At 44.9% G+C, this 27640-nt stretch overlaps 1 protein-coding gene across 4 annotated transcripts in view; it reads right to left on the reverse strand.

Moving 5' to 3' along the window:
• Positions 1–27640, reverse strand: part of CUX2 (cut like homeobox 2) — a 214263-nt gene that overhangs the window by 70796 nt on the left and 115827 nt on the right. For 3 of the 4 annotated variants that reach the window (XM_080650335.1, XM_080650334.1, XM_080650337.1), the window contains exons 2-3: positions 10267–10377; positions 6696–6743 (exon numbers count right to left, since the gene is read on the reverse strand). In XM_080650335.1, the coding sequence (XP_080506461.1) occupies positions 6696–6743; positions 10267–10377 (159 nt within the window). The remainder of the gene's footprint in view (positions 1–6695; positions 6744–10266; positions 10378–27640) is intronic. The other variant, XM_080650336.1, reaches the window with a different exon arrangement.

The following is a 27640-nucleotide window of genomic DNA, read 5'->3' on the forward strand; positions in this document are numbered from 1 at the left end:
CATCTCCCCACCGACTGGCCCCGCATGGCCTTCCATAATGCAGTCCATTAAAAGGCTTGTAAATTTTCATACACGAAAGCCGACCATGGCGTCAGCATAGACTAATTGTTGTTAAATGTGCAGGAATGTTACCACCACGCTGCTGGAACGATCACTCTTCCCAGCTCAGCCCATTCCTCTGCAGGCAGAAAGCTTACAACGTTCGCACAAGGCCAAAAAGCAATTCGTGTCAAAAAGATCAATAATATAAAAATAAAGCATGAGAATTCTAGTTAAAGGGAATGTCATATAAATATGTGCTTCACGTCCATGATTCCAAGATTAAAAAAATCAATCAATATCGTTCTTTAGATGATGTTATTTCTAATGAGAAATACCCGGAACAACTGCAAATAACTGCTTAACTGAGGGAAAAGCATTAATAATTTACTTTATAAGGCATATGATACTGAATGAAAGAGGACTGCTGCTGCTTCTTAATTTGGTTGTAATATGGCATGACAGGTTCAATGACGCTTTGGTGGGTTCTTAATATTAAATTCAGAAGGATGTTCAGCTCATTATAAGTTTTACCCCAAGCTGGGCAAGGTAAAGCCAGAGGGGCAAGCCTCAGTTATGGGAGCCAAGGAGACCTGTAATATCAACATTAAGTTATCAAAAAAGATGTGTAAGGGGTGTGTGTGCACATGGGTTAGCCTGAGGCAGTAAGGAGGAACAGAAGTCCTTCTCACTGCATATGACTTAAGCTGCAAACAAAACCCTATTTACTGAGCATTTACTATAAATGCCGAGGCCTGAGCTGGGTGCGCAGACCTGGGGTTCGAATCCAAGCTCTCTGTATGCATTCGGCTTCTCTGGAAGATTCTGCCTGATAAAGCTCAGCAAAGACACATCTGAAAAGCATGGGCCTGGCTGAGCAATGAGGTCCTCCCCAGTCCTTACCACCTGCAAGTGTCCAATTTAGGCCTCTCAATCTAGAATCTACATCCTTGGCTCCTCCTGCACCCCCCAGATCCCTCAAGGGGCTCTAATCAGCCCTCCCAGTGGAGGTTCCTCCAATATCTCCTCTGCTGAAGAGCTGTAGGAGCTTAGGCAAGTGACTTTACCTCTCTAAGCCCTGGTTTCTCACCTGTAAGATACCAGCAGCACCTCCCTCACCAAGTTGCTGAGAGGTGGTGATGCATAAGAGGCATGGCTAAATGCTCCATAAATATGGCTGGCTGGGGACCCAGCTGGGTTAGCACTCACCACCATGTGCAGGGTGGTGAGCCTCAGTTACCTCACCTGAGGAATGGATGAGAGCAGAAGCCTCCTCATGGGGCTTCTGGGAGGAAATCAATGTGATGAGGCAAGTCTCAGCTAGCCTGCTAGGAATGCCGCCTAAAGTTCAAGGAGTGCTCACTACACGCTGGGCTCTGTTCTTGGGGTTTTTCCATATTGACTCATTTAAGTCTCACACCAACCCTACGAGGTGGATACTATTAACATCTCCATTCAGAAGTTGACAAGGATGGTTTTTATTTGTTTGTTTGTTTTTCTAGTTGACAAGGATGTTAACTAGGCTTACTGTGGTGATCATCTTGAAATATATATAAATATTGAGTCATTCTGTTGTATACCTGAAACTAATATAATGTTGCATGTCAATTAAACTTAAAAAAAAGAAAAGAAAAAAAGAGTGGGGGGAAGCCAAGGAAACTGAGACCCAGAGGGTCTTGCCCAGGGTCACACAACTGGGAAGTGGATGAGCTAGGATGCAAGCTTGTGCCAAACTGGCTTCAGACCCCATATTTACCCCCACTGCTCATCTTCCCAAGTGGGTCCTGTTGGTCAGTGAGGCCACTGCTCCCCCCTTGCAGGCTGCCAGGACTGCACATGTCTAACGTCTAGTGTGGCCTTGCGGCCATTACAAAGGAATGGTCATGCCAGTGCTGGGAGCACCAGAGAAAAGGTAGTTTGGGGAGCGAGAGAATTATGACATCAAAAGCAAATAATGTTAAAAAGGCAAAAAAAAAAAAAAAAAAAAAAAAAAGGGCCCTGTAATTAAATTGCAGCTCAAAAGGAAGGGCAGGCAGGAATCCTGCAGGCAGATGCAGAACAGGAGGAGACATAGGGACCAAATTAGGAGCATGCATGGCTAGGTGGGGTACTCAGGGACCAGGTAGGGAGGGACATGCCCGTCTCAGGTAATCTGGGCTGTGAGGATGCCTTCCATGCCCTTCTCAGGCAGCTCGATTGCACGGACACAAACTGACCCTTTGGGGATCTTGTTCTAGGTTAGGACTCCCTTTTTCAACCACAATTGCCTGGGAGGGAAAAGCAGGGAGTCCTCAGTGTCTGGGGCTAGGAAAGATGGTCGGGGAAGGAGTTGATGACTTCAGGCTCTGGATATTGGATGTGGGCAGTGAACAGAGAGAAGCTTGGGTGGGGGAGTGGAGGTTTAAGTGGGAGGTGTGAGGGGTATAGTCTCGTCTCAGTCATCTTCGAAAGTCAGATTCCCTCTTCCCCCCATGCCATCTGATTAGCAACCAGAAGGATTCTGTTACAATCTGAGTCAGTGTTCCTCATCCCTCCTCTATTCTAAAGTCTCCAGTGGTTCCCACCTCATTCAGAGTTACAGCCAGAGTGCACTTAAAGTGGCCCCAAGGCCCCTCACCTTAAGACAGATGCATAAAGATGACTAATGCCATGGGGGGCAGGGGGGGGCGCACGCATCCAAGCCTGACCAGGACTTTGGGGGTAGTCAGGGAGAGCTTCCCCACTCCCTGCCTGGAATCTCTCCTTGTACTCACTGTCTCTTTGCCAGATTAATTCCTCTCAGATCCTCAAGCATTGTTAGGATGGGACTCAGACACTGGTGTCTGACCACCATGCTCTCCTGCCTCCCCTGGGGTCAGAGGCCCTGTCAGGCCCCTTGGTTCCCAAACTGCTATTTCAATCAGGCCCAGGTGAATGTGTCTGTTCCAACTCAACCCAAAGGGTCTGCTATTATGAAAACCACGCTGCCTTCATGGTACCAAAAGAAGAAAGCGGAAGAAAATCTCCTAGCAGCGGCCCTGCCATGTTCCTGGCTGGGCCATCGCACACACTGCTTAGAAAAGTTTCACCTCTGGTTTAGCATAACAAAACTTTTAATTTAGATGTTTTCATCTCTCTCTCCAAGTAAAAATAAGTTTAAAATAATGACTGTAATAAATGAAGGTAATTAATTGTAGTTTGTTCCTTTACTGTCTAGTCAGCTTAATTTTACCTTTTCAACTAATAATGAGAAAATAATTTTTGTGCTCGGAGGGTTAATGATATGTAACTGCGAGAACTGCTAATTGCGTGTTGCAATCCATCCATCAACAACCCCATCTGTGCGACTTGATTATGTTTGCTAAATTATTGCTTTGAATTATCTTTCATAAAGCAACTTTTGTAATTAGCGGGGCTTTCGTCTTGCTCTTTTCTCTGCAAGCAAGGATATTCAAACTTTGGCCATTTCAAGCTGTCTCCATTAAGCCACCTTCTCTGGCTGTCTTTGTTTCCTGAGCAGGGGGAATCACGGCTGGCCTTTAAGCAATCAAGGCGGAAAGGAAAAGCTTCCTTGATTCACAGCAGGGCAAATTCACTTCCTCTCCGCCTCCCTCCCACCAGCACACACACACAGATTAGAAGGAAAAAAAAAAAAAAAGAAAAGAAAAGACCCGCACTCACATATATAGGATGAAAAGATAAAGAGGATACCCAGATTCTGTAAACACCATGGCCGGTAGAGTGAAATTAAGGGATGAACTTGAACATGTTATATTTCAACAAGAGGCCGGCGCTGGGGAAGAAGGAATGACGGTATGATTTTCAGCCCTGGCGTTTTATGGGATGGGCTAGTTTATGTGACTAGGGAAGGTGTTTGCCTTGGGGAATATTCCTGGGAGGTGATTAATGCCCACTTGGGAATCCTCTGCTCTGAGCCCAGAGCCTGGTGAGAGGGAAAAGGCATAAAGGATGAACCCTCATTAAAAAATTAAAATGAAAATCAAATTTGGATTATGAACGGCTTGTGTGTGTGGATAGTTTGTTCTGGATGAAGAAGATGCTTTTCATTAACACCTTTCTTTGCTAGTCTCTCCTGAGGCCTGGGGAGGGACATGGCTGCCCCAATGGATTAGTCAATAAATCATGAGGAAAGCAGGGGTTTCGGGAATAGAACTCCAGACAAACGTAGTCTTTTGGGTACATTAAAGGGACAATGCAAAGCCATCTTAAGAAAATTAATGAATTTCTTTGAAAACCCCTAGCTATTACAAAAGTGTCTATTCAGTTTTGCCCCTCCTTTTGACCCCACTAAGACTTTGTCTCCCCCAACACTTATTGAGTATCAACTGTGTGCCAGACACCTGTCAACCGCTTTTACTTAGTTCTTTAAATCCTTACTGTTAGCCACATTTGCCAAAGAAGGAAAGCTGTAGCCCAGAGAGGTTAAGAAACTTCCCCCAGGCCACACAGTTTGTGTAAACAGCAGGGCTGAGAGTCAAGCCAGTCCTATCTAAGTCCTATTGGCATGTGCTTCCCATCACCCTGCACTTGAATCTTCTCTGGATCACAAACTAAACCTGTTTAACTCTTTCTCCTATTGAAAAGATGACATAAGTCATGCCTATTTCCTACCGAGACAGAAAGGTTCCCTCTTTTGTGTAAAAAGCCTCGAGCACCTAAGAAAGAGGCAGATTCCAGCCCTGGTATAGTAAAAGTTAAATAAACCCATAATGGAGGTCACTGATAATAGGAATAACAAAACAACCAAGACTTCTACTACTCAAGGAAATGTTCAAAGCACTCCATGGGTATTAACTTTGTTCTTCCTCAATCACAACCCTATGAAGTAGGTATAATTATTACCTAATTTTACAGATTTTGAAACAGAGGCGCAGAGAGATCAAGTAAGTTGCATAAATCAAACAGCAAGTAACTGGCAGAGGCAGGATTCAAACCCAAGTTAACTCGAGTCTGTGCTCCTCACTCCCTAGCAGCTCTCTATGTGGTAGCCATTACATTAAAACCTTTCCCTGCATTATATCTCAGTCATTCTCAAAACAACATGAAAAAATCTATCGTATCTTTATACCCAAAACAGGGAAACTGAGGCTCTAAGTGGCTCGGAGAAGCTCCAACCCAAGCAATGGATCAGCCGAAAAAGTGATGCTCTATACACAAAGCTCAATGCCTGTCTTCAGGCTGAGCAGAGGGATCAGCTGCCTGAGAGGCTTGTGTGCTGAGTGCCCCTCATGGAACCAGGAGTTGGCAGATGGGGACCTCTTTCTTAAAAAACACAAAGCCATGACAACACATTCCCAACATTATTAGTCCTTCTATTTTTGTTGTTGTTGTTTTTTTCCCCCTTCCAGCTCAGGCACCTCACAACCAAATGAATCAATACTGAATAGCCCTATAAATAAATAAGCACATCAATCAACTCAGTAATAAAATGAAGGGATGAAAAATATGGAAATCAGAGACATTTGTGTAAATCCAGTTATTGTTTACTTTAATATTGCCTTATGAGCTTACGCAGGTCCAAAGAGACAAATTTAAAGTAATGTGGCACTTGGCGGATGACAGACTTAACACGCATCTCTGGCCCTAGCTGGCTTGGCTCAGTGGATAAAGCATTGGTCTGGGGATTTAAAGGTCCCAGGTTTGATTCCAGTCAAGGGCATATGCCTGGGCTGTGGGCTCAATCCCCAGTGTGGGGCATGCAGGAGGCAGCCAATCAATGATTCTCTCTCATCATTTATGTTTCTATCTCTTTCCCCCTCTCTCTTCCTCTCTGAAATCAATAAAAAATATATTAAAAAATGACAACAACAATAACCACACACACACACACACACACACACACACACACACACACGCACGCACGCACGCATCTCTGAGGGCGGGTTGGAGTAGGGCCAATCCCTCCAGGGTCCTGCTTGAATCCCGGGAAGACCGAAAAGAGCCTGAGAAGATGGAACATGTGAGAAATGGCCTCCCCTTCCACTCCCCTGTCTCGGTGTAATTCCATTATTTTCCTAGTCTAACTCATGGGCCAGCCAGACAAGTGGACATTTTCAGAATCCTGGTCACAAAGTCAAGCTAAGAGGAGAAATGGGGGAGGTCCAGCCCTATCCCAGGGCTCCAGGAAGGCAAGAGGAACTGGCTGAGGACGCGCAGCTGCTGCCAAAGGAACTAGGTCCTGATGGGTAGGCAGGAAAGAATGTGAACAATGCTGGTTTAATACTCAGAGGGTGGGATGGTAGAGAGGATTTCAGGACAGGCTGGTAAGTATTTGGACTTATCTGCAAGAATGCCTTACAGAATCAAAGCAGAGCAGAATGCCAGGGGAGGGCAAAGGTGAGTACAAATCTCCAAAAATTGAGAAACCACCCTGGAAGGTGAGGTGGTTTGTTCAAGGTCATGGATATTACATGTAGCAGAGCCTGTGTAAGGCTGGGCAACGTCTAGGAAGAGAGAGATTTCTTGGGGTTGACACTGGAATCCCATCAAACTCAACAGAGATCCCACTCTTATCACAACACCATTGACTGATCTAGAGGGAATGGGGTAGAGAAGTTCTTCCAAAACTTCCAGAGGCTGCTGGCCTCCTCTGGCAACTCCAGGTGGGACAGGGGAGGGAACTGGGTTTGGGATATGCCATGGGCCTGGGGTCTTACCTCAGCTTGGAAGCTTTTTAATACAGGAGCCACCATCTCTCTGATTTCCTGAAAAAGAGATCAGTGAAGAGTTCACCACAGTGCCAGGTGGGATCCCATGGCCCCTGAATGCAGCTCACTGTTGTCCCCTACCTCAGCACCTGCACTCAATGGAATTTTGTAAGGGTTCCTCATATATACACCTACACACACCTACACACACACACACACACACACACACACACACACACACACATACACGGGGACACATCAAGTCCAAGATAAAGTTTCTTCCCTGCAGGAATCTTTGGAGCCTTTAATATAATGCACATTGGGAATTTCTAGAAGAGGGACAGAGGAAATAGCATTTCCCAAATGGATTTGATCATGGAATAGTCTTTAATGCAAAGTACCCGTGTGACTGGGGGTCCATCATGGAATATTCTTTGGAGTGGGGACTGGACAGGTGACCCCAATTCTCCACACCCAGGGTCATGTCACCAAAGTTCCTTCATGAAAAGCTTCCGTCCTTCAGGTGTTCAGGTCACCATCTCTGTTTCCCTACCCAGCATTTTAGCAACATTGCTCTGTATTTGTCTCTCCTTCCTCACCAGAATGTGCAGTTTCTGGCGGTTTGGTTGGGTCACCGTTCACAGTGTCCAGCTCACAGGAAGGGCTCTATAAAGGTCTGATGACCTCTATGGCACTAGGCTGTCTTCAGAAGGGAGCCTTCTTTCTGGACCCTAATTTCCTGCTTTTCACAAGTAACCTTGAGGTTCTCTAGCCCCATAGGCTTCCCTGGTGGACTCCCATGAGTTCTCCCCAGCATGCAAGAGAGAGGCTTTTAAAACCAAGTGTCCCAAGATCCCAACCCTAAATGCTCCAGTTTCCTCTGAGACCCACTAATGACTCACCTGACCGCTGTCAGCCATGGCCCACAAGAAACCCAGATGGAAAGAGGAATTGGGGTTGCTTGAGAGCATAGGGAGGGAAGGGGCAGCAGAGAGAAGAAGGAAAGAAAGAGATGGGCAGAAGAATTCCTATATTCAGGTAAAGGATAAGGTTGTATTGCTTCTGCCCTGGAAAAAAAAATCCCACTTCTGGGTCCTGGGTGCCCCTCCTCACTGACGGACGTGTCCCCTAGGGCTTTTCAGAGCTGCTGATACACAGCTGTATGTTGGTGATATGCAGAAGGAACATAGGGAGTGCACTGAACCTGGGCAGAGGGGGTCACAAGAAACCACAGGCACATGGGCTGTGCAATGGAGAAGGAAATGTAGGTCAAAGGCTGTGAACTGAAGCATCCTGAGAGGCTGGGGGGAAGTGTACACGAGGAAGGCAGGCTGGGTAGTCCCATGACAAACCTCTGGAGGGAATGCAAGTCTAAGGCGGTGGCAGCTGCTCAGCTCTGTGTGGTGACTGTCACGTGGGCATGAAGCCTCCGTGTGGCCAGATCTAATCTCAAAGATGCTGGAAATCCAGGTTTTTGGTTAAAATTTCCTTATATGCTAAACATTGGAACCTTACTGTAAAATGTAAAAGACCTTATAAACCAATAAAACAGTTGGGCAGGAAAATTCCGGTTCAGGTTCAGGAAATGCCAGTGCCTGAAGGGGACTGGAGGAACCAACTTTCCAGTCCCCTGAATTTATAAAAAGGGAGACTGAGGCCCCAAGTGGGCTGGCTCCCTCAACGGCCTGCAGGATTGAGTGGTGCAGCTGGAATCTGATCAGGTCAACAGATTCCCCAAAGAGACTCTTTTCACAACCCCACACTCAAGTGAGTTTAGGGGATTCCAGCCTGAGGCTCCACGGGAAGGCGGCTGGCAGGACTTTGGGCCAATGTCCTGCCTGCTTAACCCTTAGGGGAAATGAGCAAAGGCACCAGCGGGACTTGAGCTGGGCACCAGCCAGATGATGTTCTTAAATAAAACCTTGGCATGACTCTCCCCATCAGGAGAGACTAGTTCCAAAAATGAAAATTTTCAGAGGCATGACTATAATAGAAATGGAAACTTATTCCTCCTAATTACATAATTGCATAACTATGCAGTCTTAAAATTATGTAAGCCAAACTTGAGTCTTAAAACCTGGCCTGGATTTCCCTTCTCACCTGGGCCTGAGGAAGGGGGATGAGGTGGAAGGCTGTGAAGATCTGGGGCCCTTTGGTCTCTGCTTCCCAGAGACTGGAGAGCCAGAGGCAAGGCTTATGGGACTTATTCTAAGGCAGAAAAAAAATAAGCTTAAAGACCAAGATATTCTTTGTTCTAAGAAGGAAGGGAGAGTAGCTCAGTATTACCATAGTTAGCTCCTGGATTCAAACCAAGAAAGAAAGAGATGGGCAGAAGAATACCTATGCCAAGGATCTGATTTGGCCTTTCTGAAGCCACGACATGGGAAACAGATCTGAAGTTCCTGGCCCGTCTCTAAGTGCACCTTCCTTCAGCTCTCACACCTAAGATTCCTTCCCAACTTGCTCCATGGTCAAGTTCTAGCTAGATCCTACTTCCCTTTCTTGCCTTACTTTCTGCTCCGAGACAAGGCTCGGAACACATCTGTCTATTCCGCCGCCATTTTTCTCCCCTCCCTTTCTTGCCTTAAAGAACCAAAGATATTCATGACTTGTGTGAGGAGGATCTCACAGCTAAGAGACTGACCCTTCTGCCCAGGTGGCAACAGGACCCTTGGATGTTTCCAACAGGTAGAGCATAATTAACATCTCCAGGTCTGATACCTCCAGAATGCTGGATCCTGCTCCATCCTCCGCCAAGATCCAGGCCATCTGAGCAGGCTTGGAGAGACAGCTCAACTAACCTCCATTGACCAGAGAAGCACAATTGGGTTTGGGGGTGGTCGGGGTCTCTTTCCCATAATGGCTCTGAGGTGCCACACAACTACCAACATTATATAGAGTCATAAGGCTTTGTTTTTCCTATTTGTGTTTACTTTATCATTAAAAAAAAAAAAATTGAGAAGCAACAGGGGACCTAATAGAAGAGGGAAAGGAATTCACACATTTGCCCCTGTAAAGAATGGAAGCAAGTCCTTTCTAGTCTCTTCTCCTAGGGGGCCCTTACATTGCTTGGGGCGGGTCATTATCTGGACCACCCTCATGGCAGCTGGGAAAGACAAAGCTGGTGGCTGGAGCTGTAAGGGAGGAGTGGAGGGGGAAAATGAGGCACGTATATGGGCGGTGGGAGGCCGTTTCAGAGATGGAGGGAAGGATAGGAGGGGGTGGCTGTAGCTGTCATCTCTTAAACGCCAATGGAAAAGTAATAAAATCAAGAACTCTAGACAAATTGCTTTTGCCATCAAGGCCAAGCATTTGACTTAGATATGAATGTGGAGAGAAAATGGATGTTTTATAGAGCCCTCAAAAACAATGACTTCAGTGAAGCGTCCTGCCCTTACTTTAGACAGCAGCACTGAGCACCACTATATCGAGAAACCCCGAAAGGCTGTAATTTTTCTTTGGGGCTAATTAGCTTCTTTTCTTGTTAGTCACTTATGTCTACAGTTTTCAAAATATAGTTTGAACAAAGAAAAATATGCATTCCTACTGAGTTAATTCTATAACAGCAAATATACTGTACCTCAGGTACATTTTTCTTAAATTCCCGGCGGAGTTCAATTAAATGTTTATGAGAATGTTCACTCTCCTCCTGCCGTGCAGACAGCTCAGAAGCGACGGAATTAAGCTCCTTCTGGAACAATAAAAAAAAGAGAGAGAGAAAAGAAAAAGATTTTTCCCCTCCTTTTTCTTTTTAATTATCATACAAAACAGCATTATGAACAAGTTTTCTTAACTTATAAAGTTGAGAAAAGACAGGATATTGACTCCTGGCACAAATGAATACTTTACAAAACTGAGGATGCAATAAAAAAAAAATCCAGGACAGCTTTTCTTTGCTGGTCGGAAGTTGGGCCAGATCAATAATTTCCTATAAAGTTTTTTTTTTCCCCATCTCTCCCTCATCCCTCTGCCCCACCTCTTAAATTTCCAAACGAGTGATGGCATAAGCTTGTCAGTAACTGTAGAAAACATCTCCAAACCATGTCAAAATAGTAAAGTGCGGCATATTGTATGGGCATATTATAGTGTAAGAAAGTGCTGTCGACAGCTTTCATATATCAGAAGTGGGAACTGTTCCAACTATGACTAACTTACACTTAAGGGTTCATAAATACTCCTTTTAAGATATAGATGGCTTTTTAATTTCAGTAGATTTTGGAAAAATGAAGGTGCCAATAAGAAGCAAGCTGACCTTTTGTGTATTCTGCAGTAAGTCATTTAAGGTTCACTTCAAGTGTAAGAAATATTTCATCGAAGACTCCTGGATTCAAAAGAAATGGATTAGAAGGAGCCTTGCTTATGTGCAATGAAGGCAGCAGACCAGGTTTTTACAAGACATACCATCGAGGGGGAAAAAGGGAGTGAAAGATGGAGTGGTGGATGCTCCAGCTAACACACGTAACAGATAATGTCTGCTGGTCGTGCATGTATATTTGATCACCCCTCTGTAGCTTTCTTCACTTTAATAGTGGCAGTTTCACAAGGGGTGTACAATTCACCACGAGCTGTCATGGATTTCATTTGCATAATTCAAGAAACACTCTGTTTATGTGGTCTGCTGCTTTCTTGTACCATTCCAAGATGGGTTTTTTCCCCTGGACCATAACTCGAGGAGCATTTCTGTATCACCCGATTATTTCTGCAGCAATCAAGCCCTATAATTTCCTAAATCCGGTGATGCAATAAATTTCTGCAATCAGATTTATTAAAAACACACACGCAGATGCGAGTGTATTTCTAGGGTGAACTCTTATGATGAGGCCCGGCACCGTGTTGAAAGACCCCATTTGTCAAATCTAATACGCATTCATCTTGCACACACAATGAAACACTTTTACCATTAGATAATGAAATAAAAGTACTATTAACCCGCTGCAAATCCTTTTCCCTCTAAGAGACGAAATGCATGGTAATTGTCTTATATCATGTCTGAGAGTCGGTAAATCTGCTCAGTAGCAGTTCACCATAGCACCATAAACCTCATACCCATCAGAGGCTGAAAAGCCCACCCCAAACCCAGGATAAGTGACTCTGCCTATGGAGCCTTTGGGAGAAATCAGGGAGGGAATTTCTATTTTTTTCTTTGAGAAATGTTTAATCTCTTTGGAAAATCATGAGACTAGAAGGGAAGAGGTCTAAGTATAAAGTTAGGGATTAAAAAAATAGTGACATGGGAATAGGATTTGTGGTGCTCTCCAAGGTGCTGAAATCAATTCCGTGCCAGAGTAGTGGGTACACAAACTTAAAGGTGTCCCCCACTCCCACCCCAGGTTAGGGTGCAAAAGCCCCATGGAATTTTGAGCCAGATGAGGAATAAGGTGTCATGGGAGAGAGAAACAGAAACAGTTTCTAACAGTTTATCAAAGTGAAAGAAGAAAAAAACATGAAGATTTTTGGTTTATCATCATTTAAAAATAATCAGTTACCAATAAAGAAATTATAATCGATCACAACCCTCAAACCAAGTGATTGGGACGATATCTGTATCTACAACAATAGGGCTAGTAAAAAGTAGACAAACACCAACCAGGTGGTGCAGCCAGGTGGACAGAACCTCACTTGGCAGGAAAGAAGAAACTGGTGTGGCAGAGTGCTCACAGTTGTTCTTAGTTTTTCTCATCTATCCTGAAGACAAAGATGTGATTTTCACACTGTTACTGGACTATCAGAATTGGGGCTTGAGTTGACACCATTCAGTTTTGGATTATTATGTATCTGACACTATGTTCTTATATCTGGGACACAGCCCCTCCCTGCACCACAGCAACCGATATTCCTGGTGGGGGGCTGAACTTGAATTCCTCATTTAAAACATCCAACCCAGGCTCTTAAAGAAAATCTCAGAGCAGGGTAAGTCCAACTGCCTGATGTGACTACACTGGCTCCCACCATCCTAACCTCCTTGGCTGCTAGTGGGTGCTGTGTCCACAATTCAAACAGAGCAGAGGCGAGATAAGGCCAGGAAATATCAGCAGGGCCCCAGCCCTGGCCCCACACACGCCCAGATCTTGATGTCTTTCCTGCTCAGCACTAGAGGAGCAGAAAGTATGACTGATGTCCATGTTCTTCTCAACTTTGCCTAAATGTGCTCCGTCCTTCAACCCTAAATTCTTGTTCCTATGATAAGCTCACTACCAACAACAATAATGATTACAACTACCATTTATTGAGTGCTTATATATACCAGGCACCATGGTAAGCTCCTTGTATACATTATCTCATGTAACAAACACATTAATGTGTCTGTTAGGTGATACAAGCAGGGACTAAAAAATAAATCAGTCTATTGTAATAATTCAGGTGTGAATTATCTCCTTGGTGGATTATAAAGGCAAATCTGTAATGGCCTTGTCTTTACAGGGCTTCTACTCCACTTCCCTACCAGCTAGGGGATGTTCAGGGAACTTGTTTTAAATGCTACAAATGTGAAAAGCATCAAGCACAGTACCAAGTGTTCAATAAACGTTGGCTGATATTAATCTTATATTTAGATAAACAGAGCTCAGAAAACACTCCACTAGATCAGTGATTCTAATAGTTTTAGATTTCACAGGTCAGTAAAAATCTCACCAAAAAAGAAAAATAAAATTGTTAAGACCGACAGAATATTGCCAAGTTTTACTGTACTAAGCAAAGGCATTAAAAAGCACCCTGTCTCTTCCACCCAAAAAGATAGTATATCTGAACATCAACAAAGGCAAGTGGGCCAGTGACAGAATTGACAAGTCTTTAAAAATAAACACATTTAAAATAAAAAAGCTCACAGCACTGTATTTCGAAGAAACAGAAAAAACTCTCATCCACATAAACCAGAACTGGTCTGAAGTGGAGTTTTAGAAATGAGTGCCTGAACCACGGTGCACATACACAACTAGCCTCCCCTTTGATGATCCAGCAGAATTCAGGATCTTCTCCCACCCCAGCCCCCACTCCTCACCCCCCACCTTCAGGGAGCCATGATTAACACAGCCCTAGACTTTTGGGCCAGGCCCAGGCAGGGTGGAGACTCATCTGATTAACAGGCCATCAGCAGCAGACAGACAGCCCGGAGCCCGGCGCAGACCATTCAAATAATGATCATCATAAACAGCCAATTTGCAACTAAAAAGAAATAATTTTAATGAGCTTGAAGCAGATGATAGATGCAGCTGAGGCTTGGGCCAATGTGCAGAGAGAAAGGAAGCCGGGATTGCGCTGCACCCAGGACCAGGAGCAGCTAGACAGCTGTGCTGCTAGCTTACTGTGAGTGCCCACTGCCCAAACAATACCTCACTCTCTAGGGTCTGCCATCATCAGGGTGCTGAGCAACTTTGGGACTTTCAGAATGTCTGAGCAAGAAGAAACTTCTGAGTTTTCCAGTCCATCACTGTCCAAACTTCAACCACACATACCTCTCCCTCTGCATGAATTTTGCCATACTGATATTCAACATGAATTTCTATTTACTTAATATTTACATATTCAATTGACTCCTATTTCTTTTTGAATGAGACATGCATAACTTTAAGTTCAATTTTAAGATATAATTTTTACATCCTTGTAACCACTGCCCAGATCAAGGTATAGAATATTCACCTTCCTAGCACCTCAGAAGCCTCCCTCAGGCCCCCTTCTAGTGAGTACTGCTTAAAGGCAATTTTTTTTCTATTGTCAGAATGAGAAATAATGGAAGGCACTGAGGATGGATAACCAACTGCTCCTCCTGACATGAGTCAATCCTTTCTAAAGCCAGTTCTAGTTACTGCTAATAATTATCTCATGTCCCATCAGCGGGTGCATGCTCCACACTTTAGCAAACACTAGCACAATCCAGTTCTCCCACTTCAAAGATGAGAAAACAAGGACAACTTAAGCTACCTGCCCAAGCCACAGAGCTGATTAAGAGGTTGGATTTCCTGCCGAAACCGGTTTGGCTCAGTGGATAGAGCGTCGGCCTGCGGACTCAAGGGTCCCGGGTTCGATTCCGGTCAAGGGCATGTACCTTGGTTGCGGGCACATCCCCAGTGGGGGGTGTGCAGGAGGCAGCTGATCGATGTTTCTCTCTCATCGATGTTTCTGACTCTCTATCCCTCTCCCTTCCTCTCTGTAAAAAATCAATAAAATATATTAAAAAAAAAAGAGGTTGGATTTCCTAAGAGGGGAGGGTGGGTTTTGGGTGGAGAAGGAAAACTGTTGGTTACCTATGGGGAGGCAAGTTAAACAATCTTAGTTCAACCAGGAAGGATTGGGAATCTCACAAGAATACTTAGTTTTGAAAGAAATTTAACAGCTGATCCCAAAATGTCAACTATGTACAAAGTTTTGAGCTAGACGCTGTGTTCTTACAGGGGAGACACACATACGACACAATCTGAGTTGTGCATGTTCCTGTCAGTCCCCCAACTCTGCTCAGCTCTGAAGACTCACATTCAGACACGTTGCCCTGATATTAATTCTGAGAAAAGGCCTTTCAAAAAAAATGCAGAAATTGTTAGGGATCAGGGTTATGGAAGTAAGGAATTCAGGTGTTTCCATGCTTTTAAGAGATTCATGAAGGAAAATAAAGTCCTCCTCATTTTGTCCCTTCCCTGCTCAAAAACCACTTATGGCTCTTTACTACCTTAGGACAATTTTCACACTTCTGATTTAGGCATCACTGGATCCCTGCTATCCCCTCCCATTTTCTCCTTCCCAACCAGATTGAATTCCTGGTAGAGAAATCCAAATGTACCGAGGTCTCCCTTCTCCATGGCTCCACAGACTTCATCCCTCAATCCAGATGATCTCATTCTGTATTTGCAGCTGATCTTAGTCATCCTTTTGTCTTGGTTAAATGGCCTCTCTTCCAGGAAGACTTCCCAGAACCTCCCCTCCAAGCCTGGGTATCTCCTTCATGACCCTGTTAATAACCTTTTCTGATATTTGCCCTCAGATTTTATTTTTTTAATCCCTAGAGCCTTTTCTTCAAGTGAAATCTTACACAGAAATTGTTTATAGAAAACAATGTGGGAGATGCAACCAGAGATGTTAAGCCCTTAGCCACCCACCTACCCATCCATCCATCCATTCATCATCCATCCATCTGGCACATCTTTGGTGTGCTAGATATTAGATAAAGGAGATGGCAATGATGAATCAGATACTGCTATATGTTCCTAGAGTTCACAAATCAAAGTAGACAAGTTAGGGCATAAATAATTCCAGTAAAAGGGGGGAAAAGCCATCATGTTGAGACATTACCTCCAATGCAGGCTTGGAGGTGTGTGAAACCCTAATATGTCTCCTATATTTGAGATGGGTATGGAAACTGATGGGGCAAGGGAGAGAGGTAGAGTTTTACCCACCTCTTCTAATTAAATCACTGTGTAGTTCCCAACTTGAGCAGGGGCTGCCTTTACCCACTAAGGAGTTGCCCAGGCTGGAAGTTCTTTGACCTCCATCCAATCACCTAACCAACCAATCATTTATCTATTCATCCAACCATCCATCTATCCATCCAACCAGTCATCCATTTATTTAAAAGAGCATTAATTTTCCTACTAATCATCCATTCATCTACTCATCCAATTGATCACCCAACATCCATCTATCCAATCACTCTACTAGTTATCAATCAGTCATCCATCCATTCATCCATCCATCCATCCATCCATCCAACCATCCCCATCCAATCATCTATCCAACTAATTACTGAGCCCAAATTCTTGTGCCAGGACAGTGCTAGGCACTGGTATATGGCAATTAACCAACTCAGTCCTTGTCCTTGAGTAGTTCACAGTGCAGTGGAGAAGACAGATGAGTCAACCTTAATACTGTGTGCCTAAGTATTATACGAAAAGTATAAAAAAAGTATGAAAGGAACACAGAGAGCAAGGTGATTTCCTGTGACTGGGGGAAAGGGCCACTAAGGTGGGAACATTTGACCTGGGACTAGAAGGATGATTGTGTCAGACAAAGAAGCCAGACATCCAGGCAGAGGAAATGGGATAATTGCAACAGCCTCCTAACTGGTCTTCCTATTCCTGTCTGTAGTTTTCTTCTCCTTAATAAGTAACACTATCAAACACACTATAAATTTTATTTACTTATTTTGGTCCTTCCATTATTATTATGTACTCAGTGCCTAGAACAGTTCATGATACATAGTAGGCACTCTAGAAATGTTTGTTGGTCAAATGAATGAATAAATGAATGCTATGTGTCAGAAGCTCTGAAAGAATCTGGTCTGTCTGGTGAACAATGACATGGTTCAGAGACCATAGATCTGGGTCCAAATTCTGGCTTTGACACATGACTCAACCTCAATTTCTGTGTCTGTAAAATGGGGATAAAAATTTATGGCCATAATGTTATTAAGAGTACCCCTTGAGAACCAGGTTGTAAGTAGGTAAAGTGCTTAGTGTCTTCAGTGTTCACACTCTCCAATGGAATGCCAGGTGCATTGTAGGCACTCAATGCACATTTTTTAATGAATGACTGTTAGTAGAAATAAGCACAAGACATCCTTTGTGGCAGCAGCAAGGTGGGGTCCCATTCTGCATCTCAGGTCCATGGAGCCATTCAGGGTTTTGCTATTAGAATACCAGGCAAACACTGAGGAGGAGAGTTTCAGGGGATGCTGTGGGGCATGATGTAAGTGTTGCCTTCAGAGGGGCCTCAGAGGCTGGCTCTGGAAGGGAGCTGGGGAGATGACCTGGGATGGAGGGCACATGCTAGCCTGCCACGAGCAAGGAGACAAGACAAGATGGATGGTTCCGCAGCCCACTGAGATGGATAACTGAGCAGCACTGAGAGACAGTCTGGGTTGCCAGAGCCATCCATCACTCCCTGCACCGTATGTAAATTTCAGATGCCAAGATGTATTGGGCCAATTATCTGAGGCCAGGGCAAGGGGAGGTGCCTATGAGAAATAGTTCCCAGCCGAGCTGGCTTTATTTCATTCCATCAGCTGGGCCCAGGTGATAGACAGACCTTGAGGCCTGGGTGTGTGGGTGAGACAGCCAACAACTTCTTGGCAAACTTCTTACCCAATAATAGACAAACATGATAATTGACCGTACCTTCGAGACGCCCACGGCCAATCAGGAGTGAATAACCAACAATGATGGCAGTTAATTTGCATCCGCGGCTGCTCTGGGCCTCTGAGCAGCGTAGGAAGGTAGAAAGGCGGCTCTGGACCAGAGCGAAAGTGGTGCCGGCAGCCAGGGAAAAGAAGGCCCATTCAGGTACGAATCTTCGTGCATCGGGCTTCTAGTTATGTAATAACTGTCCCAAAGAGGGCTTATTATGTATACTCTGTCCATGCTAACTGGTACACAAAAGTTCATTTAATTCTCCCAACAATTCTCTAGAACATCTGTTGAGGGAGCAAATGAATGATCCTTTGATGCAGATACCATTTACACATGGTACCTGCAAAGACAAAGCTACTCGCCAAGGTCACAGAGCTGGAAAGCAAAATGGGGATTGAACCTATGACTTTCTGGGTTCTTTCCTCCAGATACTGCTAGGGCAACATTTCCCAACCTGTCTGTCCTCACCAAGGACTCATGTGGCCTGAAGAACAGGAGCATGGCTGGGCCTAGTCAGTCTGTCCATCTGTCTATCTATCAATCCATCATCCATCCATCCACACACCTACCCACCCACTCATTCATTCACTCAACTATTATTTAAGTGCCTACAATGTTGACAAGACAAGCCAGACTCAGGTCCTGCCCACATCAAGTGTTTGATCACATAGAGCACACAGACAATTAAAGCTGTGCTTCATCAAACCCTCTTAGAAGCTCCCACAGCTCTGGCTTCCAGAAAATCCAGGCAGCAATTTGCTTTTAGTTGGAGGCAGGCCAAGAGCCAGCATTTGGCAGAAAGAGCAGGTTTAAGTCCTGATGCTTTTGCTTACCGGTTCCATGAGCTTGGGCAGACCCGTGGCCTCTCTATATCTAACCGTCACCACTGTTAAATGGAGTCATGGCAATGCCTCCCTCTCAGCAGTGAGGGCAGGATGAAAAACTTGTGGCTAGGCTTCATCAGGAGGTGTCTAGAAGGGCAGCAGGTTTAAGTCTGGAGTGTGGGCTGGGGCCACTGCCAACCCTCAGACCCTAGGCTGCAGTGTTTATCATCTTCTCTACTGCTGCCACTCTGGCCAGACCACTGTCATCACCTGCCTGGGTGACCACAGAAGCCTCCTCATTGGGTTCTCCACTGCCACCCCCTCACCTTCCTACAGTCTCTTCCTCACCAAGCAGCCAGAGGGATCTTGTTAAACCTAAGTCACATCCTGTCTCTCCTCTGTTCAAACCCTCCAATGATTCCCACCTGACTCAGCATCAAGGCCAAAGTGCTTACCATGACATCAAAGCTCCATGTGATTTATCTCTGGCCTTATTTCCTTCTATTCTTCCCTCCCTCACTCTCTTCCAGCCACAAGGGGTCCTTGCTGGCTCCTGAATACATCAAGCACATTCCTCCACAGTGCCTTTGCACTGGCGATTCCTTCTGCCTGAAATGCTTCCTTGTCCTGAATTCCATATGAGTTTGCCCCTGGCCTCCTCTGGATCTTGGCTCTTATATCATCTTCTCACAGAGGCCTGTCCTATTTAAAACACCAAGCACCTCTTCCCTACCACAACTGTCATTCTCTGCTTGTTTCTCTCCATGGCACTGTCACCGACATATTTATGTAGTTACATTTCTATTTGTTTATTGCAAGATCCACTGCCTGCCCTCCTCCAAGGTCATCTCCATAAGGACATAGACTTTGTTTGTTTGGGTCACTGATGTGTCTAACTCCAATGCTTGCCACATGGTGGGTGCTCAATACTTGTTGAATGAATGAATGATGAATAAATGAACAAATAAAAGATGGGCTGGCCAACTTGTGCTCCAAACCCCCAGTCCCTGAAGTTGCCCCCAACTCAGTGCTTTGTCCCACCTCCATGGCCCCCCTGCCCCCTCAAGCATCAGGCAGGAAAACCTCCCCTGTCCTGCTGCAGGAGGCTGTCCTTGATGCAGCTGAGGATGCCAATCAAGCACCTAATTATCTTGCCACAAACCGGGAGCCACATCCAATCACTTCCTCCTGCTTTTGACTACTCTTTTATATCCTGGAGTTCTCAGAATGTGAAACCTCGTGGCACCAAGAAAACAAAGTAGCCCCCACCCTGGTGGGTGTCAGGGAAGGAGCTGGGACCCCTTGTCCACACTTTTATGGATAAGTCACTGGGTGCATCACTGCCCATCAGACTCCGTGGTCAGCATTTTTCCTGAAGTGGTAACTAGTATCCCCATGTCACAGATGGCAAAACTGAGGGCTCATAGAGGGTACTTCCCTGGCTTGAGGACAAAGAGTGTGGCAGAACCAGGGTTTAAACCAGTGTCTATCTGTCCTTCCTCTCACAATCCACAGGATACTGTATCCAGGTTTCCCAGAGGTGCTGGTGAAAGCTCAGAAGAACAAATTTCATTCTGTGCCCTTGAAATCACGAGCTGGTGGCTGGTACCCATCCTTTGTGTCACCTGATGTCCTGCTGGCCAGAACCCATGGGGCCAGTTTCAGATGAGTTCTATCCTGAAGCAGTATATTTTTTTCTTTTTTTTCTTAGGGGTTTATAAACTCTGTCTTTTCTGTATCAGGCTGAAATTTAGAATACAGGTTGTCAGCCAACATGCCAGGCATTTTTCTAAAAATAACCTAAATTGGTTAAGCCATTTTTAAGCAATGGAACAGTCAGGGGAGGGGAAAAAGTTGTTGGGTGGAAGAAGGAGGGAGAAATTTTAAAGGTGATTTCAGACAATTTTTTTTTATAACAGCTTCAAATTAAAAATACAGAAGGTCTTGTCTGAATGAGATGAATTAGACCAGTGGCTGCAGGTACCGGCCATGGGATGGTATGTGGCTGGCACATCGGGCCTCAGACTAGCTGCTCAGTGAAGCATTTCAACACCCCTGTGTGTGAGCCTGCAGAACATCTCAAGTAGGGGAGGCGGGGAAAACAGGGAGAGGACAGTGAAGGAGCAGGCAGAAACAGAATCTTCTTCAGGAGTTGGGGGAAATATAGGGAGGGAGACTCAAAGAGCAGATCAGCCAAAGCTGGAGTTTGCAGCTCTCTCAGGCAAGACCAACTCAGGTGCAGAGGGTGACCTGCCCCATCAAGTCAAATGTGCTTTAAGCACTTATATCAGGGACCTAGGCTGACCTATTCCCAGCAGACCTCATGGGGCTTACAGGTGAGGGCCTGGGCCTGGCAGGTGATATCAAGGGTGGGGCATGAAGAATAGGAGACAAGTGTCCCGTTGAAAGCAGACAGCAATACTCAGTTCTGGTCAACTGGTGCCACAGAGGATTGTAGGCCCAGTGGGGTTGGAGGATCTCATTCTACAGAAAAGTCCAAATCTGGATTTTTAATTTGAAAATCTCCCAATGTTTTAATTGTTGGCAACAAATTCAGAAAAAAAAATTAACAATGCAGTCTGTGCCAAACAAAACACTTACTGTGGGATTTGGACCCTGGGCTGCCAGTTTGCAGACTCCAGTCTAACTTGTTAATTACACAGGATGGAGGGAATAATAATAATAATAATAATAATAATAATGGCTTCTATTAACAGTGTGCTTATGATGTACATGAACTTGAGCTAAAACAATCCTCTGAGGTGGACACTGTTATAATTTCCCTTATACAGAGGAGCACATTGAGGCACAGAGAGGTTAAGGCCCAAGGTTACGCAGCTGAGGTGGCACAGCTGGATTTGACCCAGAGCCTTGCTTTAACCATGAGATGAATACAAGCTAGATGACCACTGATACAACATCCACTCTGTCTGTGGAATGAGAGACGCCTGGAGATGTGGGGGTCCTTAACCTTCCAGATTCATCACCCCCACCTTTTATAAATCTAACTCCCAGAGGTTGGGGAGGAGCCCAAGGCTGAGAACCAGAATGTAGGTTTCTCTCACTGTCCACTCCATCCTGGCACTGCCGCAGGCCCAGCTGACCCTAGAAAGTCTTCACAAGGATCTGTGCTGTTTCCCAGATGGGCATCCCAACCTGTGCCCGCCTATGATGGGAGGCAGAGCCGACTGCCTTCCAGCCAGCATAAGGTCCCCAGGCCAGCTGGTCGACCACCCCCACACCTCCAGTTCCTTTTTCCCAGAATCCCAGACAAGGAGCCAGTTCACAACATAATGCTCATTACCATTTCTATCCCTCCTTTTTCCAGCAGATGTGCGGCTTGGTGTTATAATAGCAGGAAAGAAAATAGAAGAAATTTCAGAATTTGTTCTCCAAAGATATTCAAATTAGTTAATCAAGGGGCTTATTATTGCTTCTCTTTGTCCCCCCTCCTCAACAGCTATCCATGAAGATAATTGATCAGCTGCTAATAACTGATTACACTTTACAAGTGTTTTCTTATGTCCATTACCAGCATGTTTAAAGACATTTTGTGAAGTTTTAATTATTTCAAATTGTTCCACAGTAGAAAACACCTTGGGACAGTCAATCGCTGGCGATGTCAGGGACTCTTGTGCTGGCCAAAGCCTATTTGGAGCCCAGCCAGCATGGCTCAGTGGTTGAGCATCAAACTATGAACCAGGAGGTCATGGTTTGATTCTCAGTCAGGGCACATGCGCAGGTGTGGGCTTGATTCCCAGTGTGGGGTGTTGCAGAAAGCAGCCAATCAATGATTCTTTCTCTTCCTCTCTGAAGTCAATAAAAATATATATATTTTAAAAAGCCTATTTGGAGACAATAGGCTCCAAAATTGGGGCCTGGGTAATCCTTACCACCCCTCACCTCCTTCGTCCCTCCTGCCTCCCTCCAATCTATTCTTCACATGGACAAAAGAATGCTGTCTTCCAGTTGCCATCCCTTCAAGATAAGCCAGGTCGAAACTCCTTAGCACACACTTCATTCATTCACTCACTCACTCATTGACTCATCTACTCATTCTTATTTCACTCATTCATTTAGTATTTTCATGTAACACAGCATAAACCTTTGTTGTTTCAGGACCTTTTTGTACACTTAAAAAATGTGGAGAATTAAATCAGGCGCACATGAACATAGGCAGCCTGCTTACCCCTCTTTGGCCTTCGCTCCTCCAGCCTGTAGCCTGGGATCAACCATGCTCAGAAGTGTGCCTTTGGGAATATACACGGGATCTGTGGCTGATAATAATGCCAGGTGTTTACCTGGTGTCCAGAAAAGATGACCTAGTAGACTGGCTCAAAACTATCAGAGGTGGAAAGATGTCAAAGGAATATCAGGGTTAAGGGGATTCTATGGCCTGAGCAGCTTGTAGGAGGAGGAATTGGGGAGAGGTCTCTCTTTGATGAGGCAGTGACGAGTGTGAGTATGTAAGTGAGCAAGAAGCTGAGGGACTAGTCCTTCTGGTGACAATCTCTGAGTTAGTTATGATGGGCAAAATGGGACTCTGCCCTCACCCCTCACAAGTCTTAAGCGTTAACTGTTGAATTAAAAAGAACAGGTGAAATTAAGAGTGCAAAGGCATGGCCACAGAGTGGGAGAAGGTATGTGCAGTTTACCTAAGAAAGGATTGTGTCCAGAATCAAGAATGTCTAAAACTTCCTTTTAAAAAGAGACTACCTAATATAAAAATGGGCGAGAGACTTGAACCAGCACCTCCTTAATGAGGAAATCCCAATAGCAATGAGCACACAAGAAGATGCTCAATCTCACTGTCATCAGGGAAATGCAAATTTAAACCACAACTGGATACTTCTACATACCCATCAGAATGGCTACAATGAAAGAGATAATATCAAGTGTTGGCGAGGATGTGGGGCAAATGGAACTCTCATATACCACTGGTGGGGGTGTCAAATGGTTTTGGGCAAACAACTTGGCAGTTTCTACTAAAGCGAAATATACGTCGACCTGTGTATGACCCAGCAATTCCACCTCTAGGTACCTACCCCAAGAAATATGTTCACCAAAATAGAGCTCACTGTTCAAAGCATGGTCGTAGGCTAGCAGCATCAGCTTCATCTGAGAACTTGTGAGAAATGCCAGAACTGAGGACTCACCCCAGACCTACTCCATTGGGGTCTGTACCGTAATAAGATCTCCAGGTGATTCATGAGTACATTAAAGTTTGAGAAGCACTGGTCTGGAATGTTCTTAGAAGCACTATTCATAATAGCCCCACACTGGAAACAACCCAAATGCCCATTAACAGTAGAATGGATAAATAAATTTGTGACATATTCACCCAGTGGAATACTATAGTACAGACACGAGCATGAATGAACTACAACAACAAACAACAATATTGATAAACCTTACAAATGTAACATTGAGCAAAAGAAGCCAGTTGCAAATGACTTTACATTTGATGATTTCATTTACATAAGGCATGAAAACAGGAAGTGAATCAATATAGTCAGAAGTCAGGGGAGTGGTTGTATCTTTGGGAGGGGGGCATTGGAAGGTATACAAGAGATGCTTCCGGGTGGCTGGGAATGGCTTTTTTTAAAACCTCACCTGAATATATGATTTTTTGTTTGTGTTTTTTTTTAATTGATTTGAGAGAGAGAGGAAGGAAAGGAGGGAGGGAGGGAGAGAGGGAGAGAGGGAAGGAGAGAGAAATCGATGTGAAAGAAAAATATCGATCGGTTTATCCCCCCCGTATGTGTCCTGACTGGGAATCAAACCTGTAACATTTGGTTCGAACCTGTAACATGCTCCAACCAACTGAGCCACCTGGCCAGGGCCAGGTCCATTTCTTGATCTCAGTGCCGATTCATGGGTGTGTTCAGTTGTGGCAATTTGACAAGCTCTACCTTTGGGATGTGTACACTTCTCCAAATGACTGTTCTGGGGGAGTAGAGTAGGGGAGAATTGGGGGAGGGAGAGCCAGCTCTTCTCCTGTCCAAAGTACTCTGGAATCTGCCTGCATCTTGCCATCTCCATTGCCACCAAGCCCCCATCATTGCTCACATGGACTGGTGCAGTAGCCAGGCATGCATCTTCCTGCTGCTCCTACTTCCCAACCATGAGTTCTGCCACAGCACCCAAGGGTGCTTTCACTAATGTGAATCAGATAACATCACTCCCGGGCCGAAAACTCTTCAGTGATTTCCCACCGCTCTTGAGGCTGATGTCCCAGATTCTGCCTAGGGCCAGAAATCTGGGTGTGATCTGGCTTTGCCACCTCTCTGCTGGTGACCATGCCTCCTGCTCTTTGTGTTCCAGCCACACTGACTTTCATCTGATTACCTCAGGGCTTTTGCACCTGCTGTTTCCCTCGTCTGGACCCCTTCTCCTAGATTTCCTATAACTTCTCCTTCAGGTCTTCTCTGACCATGAAGCCTACATGGGACCCTGTTCTTATTCTCTCTTGGGCACTGGTGGCTTCCTTCAGAAGCATCCTGATACACCTCTGTTTGCTTGCTTCTTTTTTTTTTTTTTTTTAAATATATTTTATTGATTTTTTACAGAGAGGAAAGGGAGATGATAGATAGCTAGAAACATCGATGAGAGAGATACATCGATCAGCTGCCTCCTGCACACCCCCCACTGGGGATGTGCCCGCAACCAAGGTACATGCCCTTGACCGGAATCGAACCCGGGACCCTTCAGTCCGCAGGCCGACGCTCTATCCACTGAGCCAAACCGGTTCCGGCTGTTTGCTTGCTTCTTGCTGTCTCTCCTGCTCAATGTTGATAACAGGATCTGTGTCTGTCTTGTTCACTATTGTGTCCTAGGCTTGTGACAGCATCTGACACACACATTAGCCTGGCTCCTTGGGCAGAAGGAAAAGAGCTGGCCCTCTCTCCCACTGCTTCTCCTCCATGCACCATAATCCTCTTCCTGGGCTACCATTTCTCACCTGTTCCTTATTTCTGATGTTACGGATACTTTGTATTAGTAATCTATTTATTGAAGTAGAATATCCATTCAGAGAAGTGCACACAGTAGGTGCTCAATAAATACTTGCTGCAGGAGCAAGGCAAGAGGTAGGCTCAAGCACCCAAAGACATTTTTACAAAGCATTCCTGAACGCCTCCTGATGCTCAGTTGTTACTGATTTTAATGACTGTGCCACAGTCTGGCTGGCCCACTTAAGGTTTTGAAAATATGTCCTTGAGGGACGTAAGAAAATGAGACAGAAAGGCCAAGTTTAAAAACAGAGTGATTCATTGAAAATATCTGATAGATGGCTTTTAGGTTGTGGGGTGACTGGCAGCCATAACAATCCAGTTCTCTGAGGGACCCAGGCCCCTCAGTTGACCTGAGCCAGTGGGCAGCTTTGTCATGGGAGGTATAGGTGATGTCACCAACAGGATTTCAGGTAAGGACTGGGGGGTCACGTGGGCATCCTGAGAAGGACTGGAAATGGCTTTCAGAGGCCTCCCCTGGGGCTCAGCCCTAGAAATAGTATGTTTTCTTAGGGAGCGGGACAACAACTTCTAAAAATAATTTGATCTCTTTCTCTGGCTAGCATTTTCAGTATAAAAAGGTTCATTAGAAAGAGTGACATGGATGAGATCTTTGAATATGTACTTTGAGAAACCCTCCTCAGCTTTGAGGGTTGGGAGGACCAAAAGACCCTTTTGAAACTTTCCATCGAAAAGGGAAGAAAGGAATATGTATTTGTTGAGCTCTCCCTACAAAATAGGCACTGTGCAAGGTGTTTCCACAGGTCATCGTATTTATTAACCAATTACTGTGTGCAAAGCCCTGTGCTAAAGGCTATACGTATATTATATCATTTATCATTAACTGCAGGTTGTCACTGTTATTAACCCCATTTTACAGATGCATAAACTGAGGCTTAAGAGAGGCTCAGTATACTGCTAAGAAATGGGCAGAATCAGACACTAAAGCTGGGCCTGCGTATACCCTGCTCCACATTGCCAACACCTATCCTGCCCACCTGCCTCAAGGGAACTGTGAAAACGAACTGTGAATCCCTAATGGCAGGTGAGGAAACTGTCAAGACCCCAAGGGCCAATTTGAAGGGACTCCCATGGGTGAGAAATGGGACGATCTCAGCATCAAAAAAGTTAATTTTCATGGACTGCAATTCATCAAAGAGGTTTAAGTTCCATAATCTACACTAATAAAAGAGAAATATGCAAATTGACCATACCTCCACGACATCCATCAGCCAATCAGGAGTGAGTATGCAAATTAACCCAACAACGATGATGGGTTAATTTGCATATGCAGGCGCAGAGCAGCTGGGTGGGGCAGGACGCCTGCTATGAAGGAGAGGGTGGGGGGCAGAGGGAGCTATAGGAGCGGCGCTCCGGCCGGGAGCAAGGACCTGCAGGCTCCCAGGTGGCCGGGAGTGAAGCCAGGTGAAGGAAGGCCTATTCTTGCACAAATCTTCGTGCAACGGGCCTCTAGTAATATTTAAAAAAACACTCAAAGAAACAAAACCATCCCCACCCCAAAACCCTTAGTTTGTCACTTTGGAAGAGGCTGGGGACCAACTCATTGCTTTGAAACTTGATTTGAAAAGAAAAAGAATCAAGTTGGGCACTCCACCTAGGGCTCTGGGCCAGCAATGCCATAAACATCGCTTCCTTTCAGCTAACAATAACTTCTGTTGGTTTACATGCACAATCTCACTGACATCTGTCACCATCCCATAAAGTCACCATTTTACAGATAAGAAAACTGAGGTGTAGTGTTCCTATTCCTAATCTAAAGTCAGCAGCCAGTAAGTAACAGCCAATATTTGCTCCCAAGTCTGATTCTAAGAATCCAGTTTGTTACAGATACCAGTTTTTCTTAAATAGCAAAAATTTTACACTGCTAAAGTAATATATACTAGTACATATGATAAAAACTGCAACAACACAGAAAGATTTAACATTAAAACATCTTTTTCTCTCCAGAGGTGTTCACATTATTCTGTATCCTTTCAAAGATATTTCAA

Source organism: Plecotus auritus (assembly GCF_963455305.1).
Source record: "Plecotus auritus genome assembly, chromosome: 13".
Taxonomy (NCBI): domain Eukaryota; kingdom Metazoa; phylum Chordata; class Mammalia; order Chiroptera; family Vespertilionidae; genus Plecotus; species Plecotus auritus.